Source organism: Rattus norvegicus, chromosome 10, assembly GCF_036323735.1.
Source record: "Rattus norvegicus strain BN/NHsdMcwi chromosome 10, GRCr8, whole genome shotgun sequence".
Lineage (NCBI taxonomy): Eukaryota > Metazoa > Chordata > Mammalia > Rodentia > Muridae > Rattus > Rattus norvegicus.
In genome coordinates this window covers 18391763-18411366 of record NC_086028.1, presented here as the reverse complement: position 1 = coordinate 18411366, position 19604 = coordinate 18391763, and the positions used below count along the sequence as shown (strand labels likewise).

At 41.3% G+C, this 19604-nt stretch overlaps 1 protein-coding gene across 9 annotated transcripts in view; it reads left to right on the top strand.

Moving 5' to 3' along the window:
• Positions 1-19604, top strand: part of Ranbp17 (RAN binding protein 17) — a 302529-nt gene that overhangs the window by 195796 nt on the left and 87129 nt on the right. For 7 of the 9 annotated variants that reach the window (XM_063268960.1, XM_063268959.1, XM_008767582.4 and 4 more), the window contains 2 exons: positions 7706-7769; positions 7850-7958. In XM_063268960.1, the coding sequence (XP_063125030.1) occupies positions 7706-7769; positions 7850-7958 (173 nt within the window). The remainder of the gene's footprint in view (positions 1-7705; positions 7770-7849; positions 7959-19604) is intronic. The other 2 variants (XR_010055172.1, XR_010055171.1) reach the window with 1 other exon arrangement.

Sequence of the window (19604 nt, the reverse complement as noted above, 5' to 3'; positions counted from 1 at the left end):
TTTCCACAAGTAAAAGTGAAGACTTCTTCATCCAAGTATCTTGAGCTAACCTGCTCCACCTGGACCCAGCTCTCTGCAATCAGAGATCTCTCCTCCCTGGAATTCCAGTTTCTTTCTGAACATGCAGTGGGGAGACTATTTAAGTGACTGGAGTTGGGAAGTAGAAAAAGGGTGTGAAGGGCAACACAGCACTCTGACGTACCTTACATTCCGGTAACTGGAGTCCTGGTGTCTATGCATCATCACTTGAAGCTTTCCTCTTCCTGGAGAGTAGCTGGTCAGGATCTCTACAGCAGTTCATCATCTACTCCAGCTGATAGCAATAACACCTCTCAGGGCGGACCTCGCATTTGTAGAATTGAGTGATTAAGAGCACTTAAGAGTCCTCATGAGGACCAGAGCTTGATCCGCCACACCCAGGGAATCCAGCACCCTCTCTGGCCTCTCGGTGCAGATATACATACAGAATGCACACACACACATATATGCACAAATAAAATGTTTTAAAATAAAAATAAACCCCATAAAGGGGGTTCTTTGTTAATTTTTCCTTTGATTCTCATCAGGTTGCCAAACAGTAGTTTCCGTATTATCAAAAAACACCCATAAATTTTGAGGACTTAGCTCAAAAGGAAAGTTGGGAAAATCATGAATCGTGTCACAACTTCCAACAATAAAGCTTGAAACCGACATGAGGCGTTGTTTCTAAGTCTGGCACCCTGCATAGACATGTAGCTCATACACACATGCAGGGACCCTCTCTAGCCGTCTGTGACGTCACAACAGCTCATACTTATACACAGGGACCTGCCCTAGCTGTCTGTGACATACAGAACCATTCTTTTTCTTCGGCTTTAGACTAACTCACCAAAGGTGACTTTATCTTTAAAATGGTGACTTTTCAGTTTCATTTCTCACTCCTCCATTCACCATGGTTTCTTGTTCTCTTTCTATTCAGCTGGGCATCTGCCAAGTACAGGGTCAAAGAGCAAATAACAGACCCTGCCCTCAGAGCTTTCAGTTCTAACAGACTTGACCTGAACTTTGAACCTCCTTCCATATTTCTCCTCTAAGAGCCCAAGTCAATTGCTTTACTAACATAAAACATTTTTTAATCTAACTCAAATTATATACTAATATATACAGAAATTTATACATTAAAAATAATGATGTGAGCCAGGTGTAATAGTGCATGCAGAGGCAGGCGGATCTCTGTGTTTGGGGCTAGCCTGGTCTACAGAGCAAGTTCCAAGACAGCCAGGGCTACACACAGAAACCCTGTCTCAAAAACAAAGACACAAAACAAAAGGATGTGGCAGCGTATGGCCATGATATGGCTGGGTTTTGGCATATGTATTCCGTGTACATGTGAGCGCACATATGAAGTTTGTATTCGTTTTTCAGCTACTTCCCAGTGACCAGCCATTGGTGACCCTCCTGTCTTCACCATTCCACACTGCAATTACAGGTGGGCTAAGGCTACCCCCAGCTTTTATGTGGGTTCTGGGTTCAGACCCCTGCTTCTCTGTTCACACTGCAAGTTCTCTTAACCACTGAGCCATCATCTCTCCAGCCCATTTGAGGAGTCATTTTTATCACATAAAGCTAACATTGCTATTAGATATTATACTTTTTAATTTGCCAGATAGTGTGCATAGTAGACGTTACTAATAGTGAGGTGTGATTTATGAATGAGATAGGAGTCAGAAGGAAAAACAGGAGAGAGATGAAACAAAGGTACAAACTAAAGTATCAGTGAAACAGAAGTGAAATTGTGTGTTACAGGAAATGCTTAGATAATAGGGATTATTAATTCTACTTTTGTGAATGTATTATGTTTCATACAATGTTTTCTTTCACTGAATGCTCCTCCCTCCAAATGATGTGTGAGTGGTAAATAAAATTAGTTTTCAAATATATCACTCAAGCATACATTCATTAGCATCTCTCGTCAAGTGTTATTCTTCTCTCTGTACAGTATGGGGAAAGTCATCAGAGTTGATCTCCTCTGCTTGCTGGTTTACCCTCACGTTGCGGGTGCCTGTGGTCTCTGCTCTCATATGCCTCTTTTAGGCCTTCACTTTCTTGATCTTCCTTCTTCACAAGATCACATTCCACAGACATTGTCTAGATCCTGAGTATTTAGCTTTCCGGTACCCAGAATTGCTTCCATTTTCTTCTCAGATCAAAGCAACATCACTGGTTGCACTCAAGTTTTTTAATGCCGCCTGATTTCCTGAGCTCTCCTAAACTAGATGCTGACAAGGGCTTTGTAAGCTTCACGGTGAGATGAAGGACATTCATTTTTCTTTCCACTTGACGCCTTCCTCATCCTTCACTGGCTTGCCACAAATGCCATTCCCTCTCCTTCAGCAGGATGGCCCAACCAGATCCTCCTCAGATGTTCGCTTCCTCGTAAGGACTTAGGAGAGCCACAGGAAGGGCCACAGTGCTTACGTCATCAGTGCTCACCAGACATTCGGCTCCGCTCGGTGTTTTCTCATCACATGTGGTTCTTCTGAGTGTTCTTAAGCACGTTGTTCTCGAGAACATATCTTAGGATGGGTTTACTGTGCAATAATCTTGTTTTCTAGTAGGTTGTAAATTAATAGGGATTAAAACTTAACTTCTGGCCAAGTGGTGTACACGGCCTTTAATACCAATATGTGCAGAGGTTGGCAGATCTCTGGGTTCTAGGCCAGCCAGGGCTTCACAGAGAAACTCTGTCTCAAAAACATGGGGGAAAAACAAAATTTACTTAAACTTTATTGGCACTTAGAACATATTGTCACCTCTCCTAGGTGATTGACATTTAACTCCCACTGCCTGGTGAAGAAGGTTCATGAGCATAAGCTTCCCCTAGAATTTAACTCCTATTTCTGATATACGTCTTTACCTTTTGACTTCTTTTTTTCTGTTTTCAAGATCTAAATTGTCTATAAACACTGAATATGTGTGGCCCTAAGAAATCTGCCTAAGGGTTGGGGATTAAGGCCCTGGGTTCAGTCCCCAGCTCCAAAAAAAAAAAAAAAAAAAGAAATCTGCCTAAATCCTATCATTGCCCACCCTGCTCTGCTTAGTGAATATGGAACATACAACTCAATTCTCAAACTATTTTTTCACATTTTAACACTGTCATGGTAAGGTGTATCTTTCAATTATATTATTCAGAATTACTTTTTCAGGGTTAAAAGTGATGGCCCAAGAGTTAATAGGACTTGCTGATCTTGCAGAGGATACAGGTCCTGTCCCCAGCACACATGGCAGCTCACAACTATCTCAAACTGATGTTGTACTGCACACATGTGAAAACCTTAACATCATCCAGGCAAAACACTCACACATGTAAGGTAAAATAAAAACATAGCAGCACTTTTTTCTCTAATAGTAATAGTTTCTGTGTTTACACTCACTGGCCTTTTAGATTTGATAAAATGTGACAGATGTTGTGCTGGATACTTTTATGTCAACTTGACACAAGCTAAAGTCATACTTTAAGAAAAGGCCCTCATCAAGCTATAGGCAAGCCTATAGGGCGTTTTCTTAATTAGCAATTGATGGAAGAGGATTAGCCACCCAGTGTGGGTGGTTCTGGGGTTCTAGCCTAGGGCTCGTGGCCCTGGGTTCTGTAAGAAAGCAGACTGAACAAGCCAAGAGGAGCAAGACAGTAAGCAGCACCCCTCCATGGCCTCTGCACCAGCTCCTGCCTCCAGGTTCCTGCCCTGGGTGAGTTCCTGTCCTCATTTCCTTCAGTGATGAAGAGTGATATGGAAGTGTAAGTCATTTAAACTTTTTCCTCCCCATCTTGCTTTTTGGTCATGGTGTTTCACTGAAGCAAGAGAAATCCTAACTAAAAAGGAAGTTGTTACCAGGATTGTGGGCTTTTGCTGTGATGAACCTGCCCATGATGTTTTGGGTAGGAATGTAGGGAGACTGTGCAAGAAAAGCCATTGAGTGTTCAGTGCTTGGCAAGATGTTCTGCAGGATCTTGGAAGACAAGAATGTTGAGGGAGGAAATGGAGGTCTGGCTTGTGAAGTTTCAGTGGTAAAGGTTTGGTGTTTTGTTCTGAATTGGGATTCTGTGTTTCTGGTTAGCTGAGCTGAGGAGCCAGCTGCACTACTAAAGGGAAACATTCGCTTTGCCTGCTGGGGTACCTGATGCTGATCAATTGGGGCCAGTGGTGATTAAAAGAAGATGAGTATTGTTAAGGTGAAATCTTCTAGGAAGTGTTTCCTGAGTGTCAGCATTCAGAAGCTGTGTCCCAGCGGTGACCAAGAGTGGACTGGCAGCTGAACTTGAGAGTGTAAGAATCAATCGTCCAGGTTTCAAAGGCGTGAAAGAGTCATGGAGAGCACAGGAAGTCATTGGTGAAAGCACAGCCTCAGTGGCAGTTGAAGGCCCACGACTGAAGGGGTCATGCAAAGAGATTGAGTGGAGTAGAGCCAGCCAGAACTAGAAGACATCGTGCATATGTTTCAGAGGGTGGACCCAGGGAAGGAACTCAAGACCCTTGAGGAGCCCAGAAGATCAAGAGTGAATCCCCGACATTGGACGTTGAGTCCTTTCAATTTGCTTTGATTTGATGTGACTGTGCCCTGGTTCTAACCTCTTGAAGTAAGAAAGCATTTAATTTAGTTTTGATTTTACAGATGCCCACAGTTGAAAGGCTTTGAATTTTAAAAGTGATTGGCTATTTAATTCAGACTTAATTTTTAATGTGTTTGACTTTGTAGTGGCAGTGAGACTTTTAAAGTTATTTATGTTTTTAATATGAAATCTTGGGGGATGGATGAGATAAGTAAGATGGTTTGCTGGTGATGTGTTTGTGTTAGGTTGACAAAGAGTCAGTTGTGCCTGATAGGTTTATGTCAACTTGACAGGCAGGAGTCTCCACTAAGAAAATGCCTCCGTGATATCAGGCTGTAGGCACTGATGAAAAAACCTAAGCCAGATAAACCCTCTCCTCCCAACCTGCTTGGTGGTCATGGTACTTTATCGGCAGCAGGAACCCTACTTGTTGAAGCTGTGCTTGTTGCTCCTGTGGCGATCACTACCAACCGTGTAACTCATAACACAAGAAACAAACTTGTTCCCAGTTTAGTTATCGTCTGCAAAGAGAAATCACTCCGAATTTTAGCAGAGTGTAAGATAAACGATTTCTTTGACCTCTTGCTTTTCTCTGTTTGTCATGGTTGCTAGCTTTGTGACAGCTTCACCTGTCTTAATGCTTTTATAACCACTCAGATGCAGAGGAATTTTCTGGAAATTTGCTCGGTCGGGCGTAGCAGTTGGCCATTAACAAATTTGCCACTCTCAAAAGATAAGATCCTCCTATCCATTATGTGGGGCCCAGTTCTAATTACAGTTGTATTTTTAAGTTGGGCAGAAGAACAAGTGCTAGCCTTTAAAATCATGGAGGTGTGCATCAGAAGCAAGATGGCCGGATGCTGTAGAGTCAGCAGCCCCGGGCTTGACCCGGGCTTTACCATGTATATAATTAGTGCATGCCCAGTGCAGCCTGTGCATGATTCCTGGTACTGCTGCACTGACTGTCCATGCTGTCCTCACTGCTGGGAGCTGCAGACCTCCAAATCACCCAGAACTGTGTTAATCCACCCATCCTGCCCAAATGGAGCAACTTAAAAACACACTTGTCTGCTAGAGAAAAATAAAAATAAAGGATCATAAAGATATGTCCACTTTCCATTTCCTTTTAACATTTCACATCTTACGACCATTAGCTAGCTTTGAGCTGAATTCCTGCATAGGGTGTAAATATTAACATGAATTCTCATTATTGTATCTTTTTCAAATTTTTAATTATTTTTCTTTAGAATTAATTAAAAGGCAGTGGGGGCTGCCCTTGGTTCAAAGTGTACAGATGTGGTTCTGCAGAAAATGTCTCTGGCAGCTGATGTTTTCCTGTGGATGCTCTGCTTACTGCTTCATAAATATTCCATTGTCTAAGCATGACTTGCTGTTCGTTAGCGGTGCAGACAGGAGGTTTCTGTTAATGGCAGCATTCATATACCATATACCCTGTCACTTTTAACTTAGCAATTCTAAGAGAATTGCCTTTGGTAATTACTTAAGATATTTCTAAGTTTATTGATCCCCACCCTTGTTTAACTGAGTGACGTTTGAGTGGCAGTTCATCTGCTTAAAGATTGATGGTTTTGAAAAGTCGTCAAATCCACATCTTCAGATCTAAGAAAAAGCTTGCTGCTTGTCTGCGCTGATTTTGTCCTTTGGTTGCCAGAAAATACAGTGTACTGAGCAGAAAACATGGCCCCCAGGCCTGAACTGGCAGAGTTTTCAATCTGTGTGAAGACCCATGCACATGCATAAGATGCCACTCTAGCACTCGCCTGGAAGGTGGACAAATTTAAATCTAAGTCACATTAGCACCTTGTCATTGGGAAAGGTATTTGTTTAATTTATTTGGTTATTTAACAACTGGAAGTGATACTAATGTGCCTGGTAGAGTTGTAAGAGTTAGCCTGGTAGGCAGTGCCCACTCTGATTTTTCCCACCCTCATGCCTTTTTCCCTGGCTTATACTCAGTAAAGACACCTGCACCATCTGGCCCTCAGAACAACCTTGTAGTCACTTGGCCATAGACTCTGTTCTCATTTGCTGGAGAGGAACTAGGGTTCGGCTGAGTGGATTACATAGGTTTATCCAGATGACTAAGAACTGTAGTCGAGCCAGGACCTTCATTTCCTGACTTGTGTTCCTGACTTCCCTCCCTATGCTTTTCACTACACATGGGAAGTTAGTTAGGCCCCATGTTCGAAGGTGACATGAAAGAAAGCAGCTGTTGTTTCTGTTATATGAACAAAGCCAAGTGAGACTGCTGAAGGCTTCAAGACAGGAGGAGGTACATCAAATAACCAAAATGTGCCGTGGCAGAAACACAGGAATATGGTGACTTGGTACACATCCCTAAAACCCAAAGGTGACTGGAATGCTTCCATGTTTTATCCTCACTCATAGCTTGCCTGTTTAGATGAGAAATGAGGTACGGGGAAAATCACAGTCCTTTGACTCAGTCTTTACATCAGATTTCAGCAATGTCAACCACACCCGTGCATGCTCAGATGGGCAACTTAACTTCTTCAAGCTTCTCTTTCCGTATCTACAGAGTAGAACTAATAACACTGTAATTGTGAAGCCCAGATAAAATAACATGAAAAATGTCTTCCACTTAAACACTTGAGAAATATTAGTTATTAAGCTGTCTTTCAACATTTAATGACATGAAATTTGCTATATCTTTCTGACTAGATTTTGGTTTTAAACTTCTGAATTCATTGTTTCTTAAAATTGAATAATTTTCTCTTTCTTGATAATCTATTATGAGTCTTTATAATAATTTTATTATGAAGTAGAATTAGTAAGAAGAAATTCTTTAGCTATACCCAATGTGAAAGGGTCAGTTTCAATTTTCTGCTGTCAGGGCTTTAACAGTGAGGGGTTCTTGTCCTAATTATAGGATTCATTCTTTCTTTTCATAACTAGAATATGTATAAGGTGGAAAAGTAATTGCCCTAGTTAATAATGGATATCATTCTTAGCAAAATGAAAGGCATTTCTATAGGAATACTCCTAGACATACTTAGTCTCTTTGCATGCTAAAAAGCCATTTTAGTTATGCCTTGTGATTTATTGTGTGTATTTCTCTAGATTCCTTAACATTATTACCTATATCCTTTTAAAAAAACTTGTGAAAATAGATGCTGTGAAATTCATGCTGAAAAACCACACGGTACGTTGAGTCTTTAGTAGCTACAGTTTGCTGGTCAGTGCGGACCCTGCTAACTCTGCATGCTCTCTTGCCTTCATTAGAGAGAACACTTCCCGTTTCTCGGCATCAGTGATACTTACAGTGTGAGTGACTTCAGGTGCCGGACAACCTTCTACACAGCCCTCACTCGCCTTCTCATGGTAGATCTGGGTAAGTTGATGAAGCTTTTCCTGACACATCAACAACGATGCAGAGGAAAGAGTGCAGTGTTAGTAGGCGTAGCATTTCACTTGTTAGGATTCTTTTATTTTGGCCTTTGACTATTGATTCTTTTACTTTTCCTGATCTGGAAACTGGGCCTGGTGGCTCAGGGGTAACAGGAGGACAAGATCAATGCCTGGCTGGACTACAGAGTGAGGTCAAGGCCAGCAAGGCCAGGGATATAACTCAGTGGTAGAACAATCACCTAACATGTACAAGACCTGAGTTTCAGTCCCCAGTACTGCAGAGTCAAGAGCAGAAGTGTAGGAAGTTTGAAGGACACCTAACTATAAATGTTTGCCCTTGTTTTCATATGACTTTTGCATTTTGTTTTCTTTTTTACATTTTAAAACTTATTTATTTGGAGTGTGTATGTGTGTGTGCCCTTGGGTCACAACACACAAATGGGGGTTAAAGCACAACTTTTGGGGAATTGTTCTCTTCTGCCATGTGGGTTCCAGGTCTCAAACTCAGGTGATACTCAGGTATCAGCTTGGCAGATTGATTCCTTTATCCACTGAGCTATCTTGGCAGCCCACCAGGAATGATCTTTCCCTCTGGTGTTCTAAGATAGTCTAATGGTTCAGTGGAGCCTCAGGCTGGGGTCGAGAAGGTGCTTGAAGTTCTGATCCTCCACTTCTGGAGGCTGAGATGACATTACAGGCCTGTGTGCTGAGGTCCAAACCCAGGATGCCTCTGCCCTGAGCTATATCACAGCATTCTTGCAGTTTCCAAATCTGCACGGGCAGAAGTTGTCCTTTTATTTTTGTTCGAGACAGTCTCAGAAAGCCCAGTGTGGTTTTGAACTACTTTGTAGTTGAAAAATAACCGTAGACTTCAGGTCCTCTTTTCTCTCGGTCCCAATAGGTAGGATAAAGGTGTATGCAACCGTGCCGAGTTTATGTGGTGCCAGGAATCTAGTCCAGGGCTTTATGCATGCTGAGGAATGCTCTACTGAAACTCCATTGCTAGCTCTGCGTTGTCCGTGTTGTTGGTGTGTAGTAACAGTTAGCTCAAGAGCAAAATGGAAATTCTGTGAGTGTCCAATAACTGAATTAAAATTATAGTTCGTCTGCTTACTCATAAATGGTCTGTAGTGCCAAGACATGATGAGTGAAGACAGTACAGTGCTGACCTTTGACCTGGGTGAAAAGATAAAATGAGGCTGAGCTAGTAGGACAACTGTGTATGTTGGGGAAATACATCAAAGGGGGCTAAGTAAAACGGAAGGGGTTTTGTGTGGTCAATAATTGCTGTAACCATTGTCAAAAGCCATATGGAAATGCCTTAAATAATTAAAAGTAAAACCACAGCAGGCTGTGGAAATCCTCCTAGTGGGCCGTACACCAAAGGGAGTGAAGTCAGCGTGCAGAACAGACACCTGCACTAGTACGTTCATTAAAGCTGCGCTCCTAGCAGCCAAGATACAGAAACAACCTAAGTATCCACATGCACACACACACACACACACACACACACACACACACACATGCACACACACACATACACACACATGCACACCCACACACACTCACCCACACACAAGAGTGCCCTTTAGCCATACAAATAAGAAAATGAATCCATTTGCATCGCCTCTGTTGTGTGGATGAACCTGAGTGCTATTGTGTTAAGTGAAATAAGCCAGGCACAGATGAACAACTACTACAGTCTACAGAGTCTATGTAAACTCTAAAAAAAAGAAAAAGGTGGTTTCATAAAATTGGATAGTGGAGGGGGTTGGGGATTTAGCTCAGTGGTAGAGCGCTTGCCTAGGAAGCTCAAGGCCCTGGGTTCAGTCCCCAGCTCCGGAAAAAAAAAAAAAAAATTGGATAGTGGTAGACACCAAGGACTATCAAAGTTGGAGACAGTGTCAAATGATATCCTGGCTTTGGCATGCCCTTTCAGCTAGTGATGGGAATAAAGCTCAAGAGATGTGGCATAGAATCATGATTGGAAAGGATCAAGCATAAGGTCTCACGCATACTGTAGAACTGTGCTCTCAGCTTATTCTTGTAAAGTACTTTCGCAAGGGTATATAAAGTGCTCTCACCACAAAAATGATAAGTGAATGAGATAATATTATGCTAATTAAAGTGCTAGATTTAATTATGTCCACACTGTGGTTAGGCTCCAATATGCTCTGCTGTTGTTTATAACAAACAGAAGATGAGGATGAGTCCTTTTGTGTTGATGACTCCATGGAAAAAGAAATCTTGATCCGTTTCCATTATCAGGTTCTGAATAGGTGACAAAGCCAGTCTCCAGGAGATATACAAATGTTACTCTTTAATGACTCCATTTCTTTCACTATGCAACCAGGCCATTAAACAAATGACGTGTATACAGCATTTTAATGCTTGGACACAAGGAGAATAAGAGCACAAGTTCCTCAAGGGCAGGCAGGACTCACTAGGCCTGACACATATATCGTAGCTCAGCCATGCACTTGTTAAATGATTGCCCAGAACAGCCAGGGAGTTCAGAGCTACTTCTCTGTCCACAGCAGCAGCCAAGAGGTAAGCAGGCCAGTGCGCAGTATAGGATAGAAGGCTGTTATCAGATCTCCTGCTTGATTGGGTTTTGCATGCCTAGTTTATACTCTTCAAATATTTATAGACAGTTTTCTTTGCCTCAAGCTCTTGTTGTCACTTAGCCAAGTTATACATACATGGTTCTTTTAATCTCTCCTTAGAAATCAATTCCACTCAGCTCCTTAATCTCTCTAGTTGCATTTTCTCAACTTTTAGCTATCTGTTTTTCTTGTGACTTATTCTGTTGAAATGTATGACAGTGTATTGTATTGACAGTGTATTGGTATTCATATTGATGACAGAAAGACTGCATTGCACACATTTAAAGGCAGATTTACTTAATCTTGCTTAATATAAACTATGAGCCACAAGAAACTTAACCTTTATAATTTGAATAATAGAACTTCATTGTTTTCCAAATTAGATTCCTTTTAAATATTCAGTCCATAACATTATGAATTTACATTTTTCCATTCAAAGTTTATATAACTGTTATATTTAATACTTTTTGTATACCTTGAGTGAAACAGAAAGAGGCTATAATAGAAGTGTACCTGATACATAGTAGATAACTCAATATAAAACAGTTGTGTCTGAGTTACAGATTAAATTTAAATCTATATAACAACTGAGCTGGAGAGATGGCTCAGTGGTTAAGAGCACTGACTGCTCTTCCAGAGGTCCTGAGTTCAAATCTCAGCAACCACATGGTGGCTCACAACCACCTGTAAAGAGATCTGATGCCCTCTTCTGGTATGTCTGAAGACAGCTACAGCATACTCACATACATAAAATAAATAAATAAATCTATAAAAAACTATAATGACTATCCTTATGAAATTTTACACTCTGGTATGACTAGGGTTTCTTGTCTTGTTAAGAATCAGAGTCATTCTGAGTATGTTGAGATTCTTCTGAGCACTGCTTTTTCCTTTTCCTATTTCTTTAGCACCAAGCTCATGACTTATTACAGGTGCTTGTTGAATGAATGACGGGCAGCTTTACAGCAACCAGGATGCCATTATTGTGACTTTTGGAATCAGCCCTGCCTGCCAGGGTCTCTGTAGAAATATTTTTGATCTCTGTCCTTTCCAAACAGAATTTATCAAGTAGCTGGTCACTTCCACAACTGATAAGCTTCAGGCAGCCATTCCTGAACCCAATGAGTCCTCTCTTGCTCGCCTGAGCAGGGGTGCTACTACCTCATTTTGTGTGTTGCTTAACACAGTTGTGATTTTTTGAGGCCTTGTCTCACAGCCTAGATTGGGGGGATCATGCTGTCAAAACTTCATATGTACAGTCTGATGTTTTCTCTTGTATTCACTGCCATGGAAACAAAGCAAGAAAAGATGCGTTAGAATCAAGAGAGGCACAGAGCATATGTCAAATGAAGGAAGCAGAAATATGGGTGATGAGAGCCATCCCTACCTACATTTAAAACAATAATATAAGGGTAAACTTTATAATACTGATTTGGAGAGAATAAGAATCAAGTAGAAAAATGCTTAACCAACCTGCTTGCATAAACTGGACTTGATTCTTGGCTTGAAATACAAAACATTCTAATTGAATCCTACAAAATGAATTGAATATTTTTGTATAAGCCATGCACATTGGAGTAATTAGAAAGGGGGAGAGAAATTGGGTGTCACATTAATTGGTATTTACTTTGAAATGCATTTTGGGTTATATTCAATAATTTGCACTTTGTATGAATTTAATTAGATGCTATGTGCCCCAGGTTGTATTTTCGATGAAAATGGGGAAGTTTTTGCCAATAAACAGTTGTACTATGTTATCAAATTGTTTTAAATAAACTAGACAAAATGCTCACTTGTATGAAGGACAGAATTGGAAGCATTTCATCATTAAAATGATAATGTTTCAATGTGGAAAAGATGTTAGTTTTGTGCTATTTAAGTCCCCAGGAATTACCAGAGGGATACAGGAAGCCTCCTTGCAAGAAAATGCATGTGAACAAAAAAAAAAAAAAAAAATGGGTGACCGGCCTCTGTGGGTACATGCTACCCTTCAGAGAACCACTTCAGAACTCCCTGGGTTATTTTACAATTAACTTGTTGATTTAATAAGCTAAAGGAAAGAATAAATGGAGAACCTCCAACAAGCTGTTCAGTGTAAAATATTTGAACAAACAAAACCCTTCTGTGTTGTTTAATTTAAGTGGAGGTAAATTAAGTTGACAAACACTGAAGAGGAGAGGCATTAAAAACTCTCAAGGAAGCTGTGTGTCTTGTAAAGAAGCAAATATTAGTTGCAAATGTTTTCTCACCTATAAATTTGGAATGTCAGTGTCAACAGTCATATTCAACTGTATGTGCAGAAATGCTGACACTGAACTACTCAGAAGTATTTGGGCAAGGATTTGAGCGAGTGCTACATTTCTCTGATATTTTAAACTGCAAAAAAGAGTAGTCTTTTCAATGATGAGAAAAATGCTAATATTTAAGTGGTGTTTGTGGACGGTAAGATAGTTCTATCCTTAGGCATAAGGGTGACATAGCATGTATCAGAAACAGTAATTGGCACTTGAGGATGTTGCTGACCTAAAGTTGAGGAATTTTATATAACAAGTTAATAACTTGAGTAACAGAAAAGTCTCCAAGTAGCAACTAAAGGTAGAATTTTAAAAATACACAGAAAGTGTGTGTGTGTTGTATGCAGGAGTGTTCACTCAGGACAGGCTTGTGAAATCAGTGGGCATCTTGGAAAAGGCGGTTCTCTTCCTCTGCCATGTGCCAACCATTCCTTTGTTTGATAGTAATTGATAGTAAACTGAGGTTCAGAGGCACACGGCCTTGCCACAATAGCCATCGGGCCACGTATTTTTATTCACTCTTCCCAAAGTATCCCTTCACTCTTCACCTTCTCAGTCAAGTAAGAAATAGAACTTATCTTCTTCATTTGAACTGTTTGGACCAAAGGATTCATTCAGGGTTTGGGAGCAATGAGGGAAAAATGAGAGATTACCTTCTAGGAGTGTATGAAATAAACAGATTCACGTCTATGGTTTTTCCTATGTAGAAGAATTTGCTTATTAATTCAGTGAAGGTCAAGCGAAATTTTTAGGTGGTGTTCCATGTCTAATAATTGGGCAAAGTGTATTTCTTTCCATGGACTGAGGAAAGAAAAGGTAGGCTTCCGAGGAAAACTTAGCAGGGGCTTGATCAGAAATAACTAATGTTCTCCTGGATGGAGAATACATCATCATTTCACCTGTGCCCATGACTTGGCAGAGACTACTTGGAAAGTAGGCCTGGGAGAAGGGTGGGAGAGTGGGCAGTGGGGGTAAAGAAGCAGCTGGAAATACTTAGAATCCATAATGAGATAATTAAGACTAATTAGCTGGCCCTGTAGGCAGAAAGCAGCCCATTAAGTCCAGATACAGTTTTAATAATGTACCTGGTTTTGAGGGTAGAGTCCAGAGCACCCCAGGGAATAGAGCACTCAGGGTGAAATGTCTAGGTTAGGGTTCTTACCAGAGGAACAGCAACTCTGCACTGGGTACAGTATCTTTCTTCTAGAAACTAAAGCAAGCATTGTGGTTTTCTAGAACTTCAAGAAACCTCAGTTTTCTCATCTATTAAATGGAGATACTTAAAAGATTGCCATGTGAATTGAACACCTAACATCAAGTACTTAGTAACTATTAACTAAGATACATTTATTCAAAGTCAGAAGCAAACTACTAGTTGGACTTCAGACTAAGGCAAGTTCAGCTCTCTTACTACATCCACTTTCCCCACTGATGACACTTCCTGAAGATTCTAAAATAACCTGTCCTGCCCACTGTCACAGGTCATTTTAAAAATGGCCAGAACTCCTAATCCTTGTACAAGGATACTGGACTGGAGCCAGCTTCTGGCCCATGTTTCAGTACCAGCCAAGCACATTCCTTGAGCCTTCTGCTAAACAGGTTGGGAAGTGCCATCTTCCTGCAGCAGTGCTCACCACAGGGGCTGTGGCTATAGACATGCAGAGACCACACTCCGCTGGCGTCCCCATGGCTACTTGGCTTTGGATGACTTTCATTCACACGCTTGTATCTTCTTGTGTTCTTCTTTTATTAATTGTCTGGATCAGAACTTAAGAGGCAAGCCTTTACTTACTGTGTTAAATTCCCATCACTTAGGTAATGAATTGCCACAACTTAATAATTTAAACAATATAGATATTATTTCATAGTTCTAGATTTCAGAGATATAAAATGGGTCTCAGTGAGTAGACCTAAGGTTTTGTCAGGGCTGTGGTCTAGGTAGAGTCTGTCCACTTCATGGCTTCTGGATGTCCTTTTACCCAGGAGCCAGTCTCATGCTGCTGTCCTTGGGGTTCCTTCCGCCTTTAAAGACTCTTAGGACCTAATTGGACTCATTTGAATAACACAAAATAAAAGTTTTGATAGGGACAGGGACCTCACACTGTAGAACAGGTTTATCAAGCTGGGCCAGAACTCAACAGCAGTCCTCTCTCTCAGTCTCCTGGGGCTTTACTATATAACCCCAAATACTCACAGATTCCCATGTTAGAATTGTATCCAGCTTGCTGACATCACAAATGCCACAAGCATTTCACAGTGTTTATCATTTATCTTGCAGTAGATCCTTAGCAGCTGTTGGCTACCATCGTTTAAAGTTACTGTAATTATTTGGTACTTGTCTCTTCTTGCCCACTTTACCAAGTCCCCAGTGGTCCAGTCCTGTTTGCATTCCAATTTGAGGAAATCAGAAGACTCACTGTGTGTTTGTGTGTGTTTAAAGGAGAGGAGGGAAAACTCAGATTTCTGTTGTAGTGGTGATTTGTTTGCTTTTTAGGCTCTGGTACCATATAATCACCCTTTTAAGTGTACGACCCAAGGGTATTTATCACTCTTAGAGCATTTGCAAAGTTGTATAACCAGCACCGTCACATCTCCAGAACATTTTCTTCTTCTTTCACCCCTTCTCCTGACAACCACTTACCTGCCTTCTGTCTGCATTTGTCCTAGAGTGGACATTGAGTATAAATGGAATTATGGCCTTTGTATCTGTCTTTAACTTGATGGATTATTTCTGAGGCATCTATCAATAGTTTTCCCCTTTTGATGGCTAAATGTTCCTATGTGTGCACATACACATGTACCTCATCCATTTTCAACTTAAGTACACAGTAGGGTTGTGAAATGTCTCTACCTTTTGGCTGTTATGAAATGGTGACGCTATAAACACATGCAGACTGTGGTTTTGGTCAGTTGCAACAGGATCTTCCTCTGTGACCTAAACCATCCTGCACCCGGAGATCCTCCTGCCTCTGCCTCTTGAGTGCTTGGTTTATAGTGTGCATCACAGTGCCTGGCAGCTCTCAAGGTTGTGTGTGGTAAAATGGCTGCAGGTGTCTTAGAGTCTGATGGCAACTCCTCCACCATGGCCGGCTCGCCACACTGCACTGGGTGTACCAGTTTACACCCCTCGGTCAGTTCTTACCTCTGGGAGCAGAAGTCAACTAGTTTATACTCACCGCCACTCAGGGGGGTGTTTGTTTGGATTGGTACTAAGCTTGTTGTCGTTGTCGTTGCTGTTGTCGTTGCTGTTGTTGCTGTTGTTGTTGCTGTTGCTGTTGTTGCTGTTGTTGCTGTTGTCATTGCTGTTGTTGTTGTTGCTGTTGTTGTTGTTGCTGTTGTTGTTGCTGTTGTTGCTGTTGTTGCTGTTGTTGCTGTTGTTGTTGTTGTTGTTGCTGTTGTTGTCGTTGTTGTTGTTGTTGCTGTTGTCGTTGCTGTTGTTGTTGCTGTTGTTGTTGCTGTTGTTGCTGTTGTTGTTGTCTTTGTTGCTGTCGTTGTTGCTGTTGTCATTGCTGTTGTTGTTGTCGTTGCTGTCGTTGCTGTTGCTGTTGTTCGGTGTGAGGTTGGCTGGGTTAGTTTGCGTCATTGAGCCAGGGTTTCATAGAACGCAGTCTAGCTTTAAACTTACTTAGTCTGTAGCCAAGAATGTCCTTAGTCCTCCCCGTCCCACCCAAGTGTTGAGGGTTTGAAACTGTACAAAAAAATAAATAAAATGTAGGAAAAATCAAATATTTGACAGCCTATGTATTAAAAAGGCCCCTATACTAAAAGTGCTTTCTCAGAAGGAAAAAAACTTTGGGAACATATAAAAATAATAACTTTTCTGTTGATCCAAATCCTTAGAAACCCAGTAAAGGTGATTAGTTTGGGAATTTCCAAAAAGCCAACAGAAAAATCTTTTCTTTCTATGAGTGAAGTTAGAATGTATATTAATACATAATTTACCATTCAGAGTTGGGGTCAGTTTGTTAATTAGTACTTTACCTTCAAGTCATATTGCTATTGTGCAACTTAATAGAAAAGAAGTCAGCCTTATTATTCATAGGATCCTGGCGTGTTCATTTGGCATAGTAAATATATGATGACATCCTTGAATAGGAAGCCCCAAGACGTCCAATGTTTTCTTCTTTTGGATTAGAAAAAGTAAACAGTACCTCTGCAGACAATACAGTGGAGGGAGAAGGCCCTAATGGATGCTGACTAAAGCCAGTTTTCCACCTTAGGCAGTAAGACGACCATGCAGTCACAGAGGATTAAGTGCAATGGAGACTGCTGGTGATCTCCCTTCCCAACACTGGCCTACGTGAAACCCACTGCTCGCTTAGGGATTCTACTTCCCTCACCAGCACCGAGCTGGTTTTACCCTCTCCTGACTTAAGCAACTCCAGATCCACGATGCTGTGCCCCTGACTGCAATCCATATTTTTGATGTCTTCCACTCCATCAGAGATAGGGGGAGAACATAAACTTGAGAGTAAAACAGACCCAATTAAGATCTCAGCTCATCACTGGCATTTATCAGCTGGAAGATACTTGGCATGCTACTTAATTCTTTTGGGCCTTTCTGTTTCCATGCCCCCCCCCAAAAAAAACGAGATTATGCAATTAATGGGATGGTCAGTTGCAACAAAATATTGAATATAGTAAGGGCCATGAGCATGTTCTTTGAACAAATTCAGTGCCAAATTTAGCCTGACCATGTTCTAAATACTGGAGAGAGAGGCATGGCGAAAATAGACCTTGTTCTGCCCAAGGAAAGTTATATTTTAATAAGACACAATAAATGACAAAGTGTATAAAAAGTCATGGCCAGTCATAGTAACGCCGATTTAAAAAAAAAAAAAAAGGAATACAGGTCAGGTGGTAGTGGCTCACGCCTTTAATTCTAGCACTTGGGAGGCAAAGGCAGGCGGTTGTCTGAGTTCAAAGCCAGCCTGGTCTGCAGAGTGAGTTCCAGGACAGGAAAGCAGGTTGGAAAAGGCAGGAAGTCCTTTGTCACACCATGGGCAGCAAAGGCTTGTAAATATGTTACATTCAGCAGCACCTGCTCGCATCCCTGTTTTCATTGTGTTTTATTTTTTGTTTTTTACATGATGAAATCTGTTTTTTTTTATTTTATTAAAATATATTGTATCAGTTCCCACTTCCCTTTCCTCCCTCCACCCTCTCCCATGTCACCCTCCACCCCCTCTCACATTGATGGCCTCTTTCTCTGATGACGATTGTTAGATAAACACATACAACCTGATGAGTCCACTTAGCCTGTGTACATGATTATATTTTTAGGGCTGACCACCTAAGGGGCTCAGCCTGTAGACGCTAATTCTCCCTTTCTCACTGGCCGTCAGTTCCCTACAGTTATTTGTCTAGGGTAGGACCACGTCAGATTGACCCTTCCCCACTCTCATGTCTGTTAATATTGTTGTTGTTCAGGTCTTAGCAGGCCATGGAGGTATCCTAGTGTAGCTTCCCTGTTATCCCTGAGACATACAGTGCTCCTGATCCTCTGGCTCTGCAGTCTGGGTGGCTCCCCCTCTCCTGTTTTCCCGAGTCCTCGGTGTAGGAGTTGTGTTACAGATACATCCCTGGGGACTGAGCACTCGTGTTCTGTTGATCTCTGCACTGTAACCAGTTGTAGTTTTCTGCAATGGTCCTCATTGGCTGTAAAGAGAAGCTTCTTTGAGGGGTGAGAGATGCACTTCTCTGTGAAGATAAGGATAAGTTTTAGAATAGAAATTGTGCTGCTGTGGTAAAGTAGCAATAGTAGGTTCTCTGCTAGGACCCGTGACCTCACTCTCCTGGGCATTTGGTTTCTAAGACCAGGCATGTTTTCCTTCCTGCTGAGTGGGCCTCAAGAATTTTGGACGGTGAAATAGCTGGTAAGTTTTTTTTTTAATCTGTAGCTTAAAATATAAAGTTGAAATACAGAAGCTGTGAATTTGTATTTCCTTTGAATAAACATCTCTTTGTCTTTGAAAGGTTAAAGCTTTGTTGCAGAAATCATTCCCAAAGGAAGGGTATTTATTGGGCTGGCAGTTGTGTGGTCACACTTTATTTAATTATCATAATCACCTTCTCAGTCCATGCTGAACTCAAGACAACGAGAATGCTAATGTCTGTCATTTATGAAGTGCCAGCAAGGGGAGGTACAGATGCTTTGTCATTTAATCCTCACGCTAACTTTATGAAGTAAATATTATGTCTCTTAATTACAAATGAGGACACTAAGGCTTAGATGCCAGACACTGAGTAGTAGCAGAGCCAGGACTGAAGCTTGAATAAGCATCTCGGTTTCTGAGCCTCCACTCTTTCTAGCACCCTTCTGCCTGTGGTTATATCGCCACTATCCTTATTAATAATCATTTTTGGAAAATGCTTTATCATAGAGTAAGGACATGTTTTAAAATTCAGTGTACATGTATGCTATGTACCCAGGACTTGATAATGTTCACTTCCACTGTTTATTACCTTTGAGTTTTGTGTTTATTTTTTTTGTGGTAGTTATATTTGAACCCAGGACTTTCACACATACTAGCCAGGTACTCTACCCCTGAGCTGCCTTCTCAGACCTTTTTTATTTTTTTCTCTAATGTATTACATCCTTACTGCAGTTTCCCCTCCCATCCTTTCCCACCCCTAGTTTCTCTCTCCAACTTCCCCTCTCCCCCCAGTGCACCCCCTCCCCTCAGACACCACCTAAACATGACATAACAAGCTACAGTAAGAACAGGC